This window comes from Micropterus dolomieu, linkage group LG17, assembly GCF_021292245.1.
Source record: "Micropterus dolomieu isolate WLL.071019.BEF.003 ecotype Adirondacks linkage group LG17, ASM2129224v1, whole genome shotgun sequence".
Classification (NCBI taxonomy): Eukaryota; Metazoa; Chordata; class Actinopteri; order Centrarchiformes; family Centrarchidae; genus Micropterus; species Micropterus dolomieu.
Genome location: NC_060166.1, coordinates 5,880,091 through 5,883,194, shown reverse-complemented (window position 1 = coordinate 5,883,194; position 3,104 = coordinate 5,880,091). Strand labels below are relative to the sequence as shown.

Sequence of the window (3,104 nt, the reverse complement as noted above, 5' to 3'; positions counted from 1 at the left end):
TATTCTCTGCATTACGGTAATGATCCTAATTTCCGTTTTACTTTCAAATTAAAAGTGTTTCAAGAGTTATGATGACTAAATCGTTTGGGCCACATTTGATTATACGCTTGCTCTTGCTCTGGGTATCAGAAACGATCAAGGAGTCACTGATGATCACTGCCAACAATTCAGTTGTGTAAAGTCAAACAATATAAAGGAAAAGGAAATCATCATATACCATACATAGATATACATACACACACCTGCCCAGCGTATGGTTTCCCTGGTAGCAGGAGGAGGAGCTTTGTTTGGTGATTACTTGCCAACGTTCTGCCACATAGCCGATGCAACACAGAGCAGTCTGCGGTAACGGAGATAACGTTAGCTGTTTAAACAGGTCAAATGTGTAGTTTTCTGGCCGGAGCGTAACAGTTTAATATACAGGAACTTAATCAGCCTTAAGGAAGGTAACGTTAGTGTGTTTTTAAGTCGTTGTCAAATTGGCTTTTGTGATCAGGCTAGCGTAACGTTAGCTTAGCTAAGTTAATTTAACTAATTTAGGTTAACGTTACGTTACACCAGCTTAACGTTAGGTAGTTGAAGCGATGTTGATGACTCCCCCCGCTTCGTCTGTCGACTGGGCAGTTGAATAGGCAAGAATTTCCATTGGGGAAAAAAACACAAAAGTATGTGAACCGTTTTAGCTAACGTTACTTACGATACTATTTACACCTTTTCAGACTAACGCTAGAAGTTAACCGTAATAATGTTATTAACTTTATGAAGCTAACGTTAAGTCATTACCTTAACGTACATACGATACATGGTAAGCTAACGTTAATATCAGATAGATAAGGTTAACGTTGCATTTGAAGAGTTCTGACGTTAGCTAACTTATAGCTAACTTATGCATCTAACTAACGCAGTCTCATTAAATGTCCTTAACGTTAGTTAAACGAAATGTTTGCTTCGCATCAACATAACGTTTTGTCACTGGCAGCCAGTTGGAGAGGCTGGAGAGACAGGCATAATGTTACTGTCAGAATAGATATCGTCATTGTTACTGTGTGATAGTCGGATAACAAACCACTTGTCAGCATTAAGTTATCAAACCATAGAGCCTGGTGATTTCAGTGTAAAGTTGTCTAGCGTACATTACTCACTGTATCTGCGAAATATATCTTGTAATGTTACAAGAGGGACAGCCTACTAGTCCATCTATTTAAGAAGAAGATGTACTTTATTTAATTATTTGCTTTCTCTGTTGTCCTGTCCTTTGTCTCCTTTGTGACAGGCCCCGTGGCCATGGCTAAAGACCCATTAGCCGAGGCAGGCTTTTATTTTGATGAACTCAACAAGCTAAGGGTACTGGAGCCTGATGTCAGCCAGAAGACATCAGAGCTCAAGGAAGAGTGTAAAGAATTTGTCGACAGTAAGCACTCAATACTTTTTCAAGTCCATCAAGCTGTGCCTCCTCACGTCCTACAGGATGTACAAATGTGTGTTATCGTTTGCAGAAATTGGCCAGTTTCAGAAGATAGTGGGAGGTCTAATTGAGCTGGTGGATGAATTGGCAAAAGAAGCAGAGACAGAAAAGATGAAGGTGAGCTTAACACTTAACTCTGCTTTTCAATGGCTGTTGCAGAAGATGTTATTGTCCTCATATGCCAAAGCTTTGAAACACCTGAATGTGGTTGAACTGTCCTTCAACCCAACCCAGTTGTCTCGGGTTTGCCGTACATTATGTGCTTTTGTTTGATCATGAGCGCAACACCTTGTTAATAATCATCCTGTCTCCTTTCAGGCAATCGGAGCCAGAAACCTGCTGAAGTCAGTGGCAAAGCAAAGAGAGGCTCAACAGCAGCAGCTTCAGGCGCTCATAGCTGAGAAGAAGATGCAATTGGAGAGGTAAACAGTGCATAGGTGGTCTCTATAACCCAACCAACACAGGACTAACTCATTTTAGCACCTGTCATACAATGTTGAGGTGTAAATTTCTCATTTGGGATGCTGGGTGCCCCGGTAGCTCCCCTGGTATAGGTTGCGCCACGTATCAAGTAGTAAGATAAAAGGATATAAGTCATTTATAAACAGCTTAAACAGTTAGCTAAAAGTGATGGATAAACAGTTGAGTGTCACTAAAAAGAATAGATTAATAGCTTCAACAGTTAGCAGAAAGTAATGAATACATTGTTGAAATATTATGCTAAAGTGATGAATTAACAGTGGAATGATTTACCCAAAACAGTTGAATAATAGTTGAAATAGTTAGTTAAAAGTAATGGTAAATGGTTTTAACATTCAGATTCTGCCACTCCAAACATGACAAACCCAACCTAAACACTGACAGTTTCATTGTATTAAAAAAAAAAATGTATCGGTATCCACTTTTACGTAGTGTTCGTTGACATCCACTTTAAAACCAACTGAATAGACACATTTGGAAAATGATGTGCGAGTCAAGAAAGAACATTAGCTCATCTGGTTGGGTTGTAGGGGAACGTCAGTCAAAAATGGTTGGGAACCACTGGGGTACGCTTACATCCCCTCTAAAAGTATTGGAACAGTAAGGTAAATTCCTTTGTTTTTGTTGTTCACTGAAGACATTTGGGTTTAAGATCAAAAGATGAGGATGAGACAAGAGTTCAGAATTTCAGCTTTTATTTCCTGCTATTCACATCTAGATGTGTTAAACAACTCAGGACATGTCACCGTTTGTATTAGACCACAGCATTCTTAGGTGAGCAAAAGTAATGGAACAAATAATCTTAAAGTAAATAACATTTAATTTTGGTGCAACCCTTGCTTGCAATAACTGCCTCAAGCCTGCGACCCATCGACATCACCAAACTGTTGCATTCTTCATTTGTGATGCTATTCCAGGCTTTTACCGCAGCTTCTTTCACTTCTTGTTTGTTTCGGGGTGTTTCTCCCTTCAGTCTCCTCTTAAGGAGGTGAAATGCAGCTCTGTTGGGTTAAGGTCAGCTGATTGACTTGGCCAGTCTAAAACCTTCCACTTTTTCCCCTGATGAAGTCCTTTGTTTTGTTGGCAGTGTGCTTTGGCTCATTGTGCTGCTGCATGAGAAACTTCCTCCCCATTAGTTTCAATGCATTTCTCCGGCAGA

At 39.9% G+C, this 3,104-nt stretch overlaps 2 protein-coding genes across 13 annotated transcripts in view; one reads left to right on the top strand and one right to left on the bottom strand.

Annotated features, from left to right (window-relative positions):
• ift20 (intraflagellar transport 20 homolog (Chlamydomonas)) overlaps positions 1-1,887 on the top strand; it is a gene marked incomplete at its 3' end in the record, with an annotated part of 3,394 nt that extends 1,507 nt beyond the window's left edge. The window contains 4 exon segments of one of the 6 annotated variants that reach the window (XM_046074437.1): positions 212-345; positions 1,274-1,411; positions 1,497-1,582; positions 1,784-1,887. In XM_046074437.1, the coding sequence (XP_045930393.1) occupies positions 324-345; positions 1,274-1,411; positions 1,497-1,582; positions 1,784-1,887 (350 nt within the window). 6 annotated transcript variants of the gene reach the window in all.
• Positions 1-3,104, bottom strand: part of usp32 (ubiquitin specific peptidase 32) — a 72,301-nt gene that overhangs the window by 14,974 nt on the left and 54,223 nt on the right. The gene's annotated exons all lie outside the window — the stretch shown is intronic.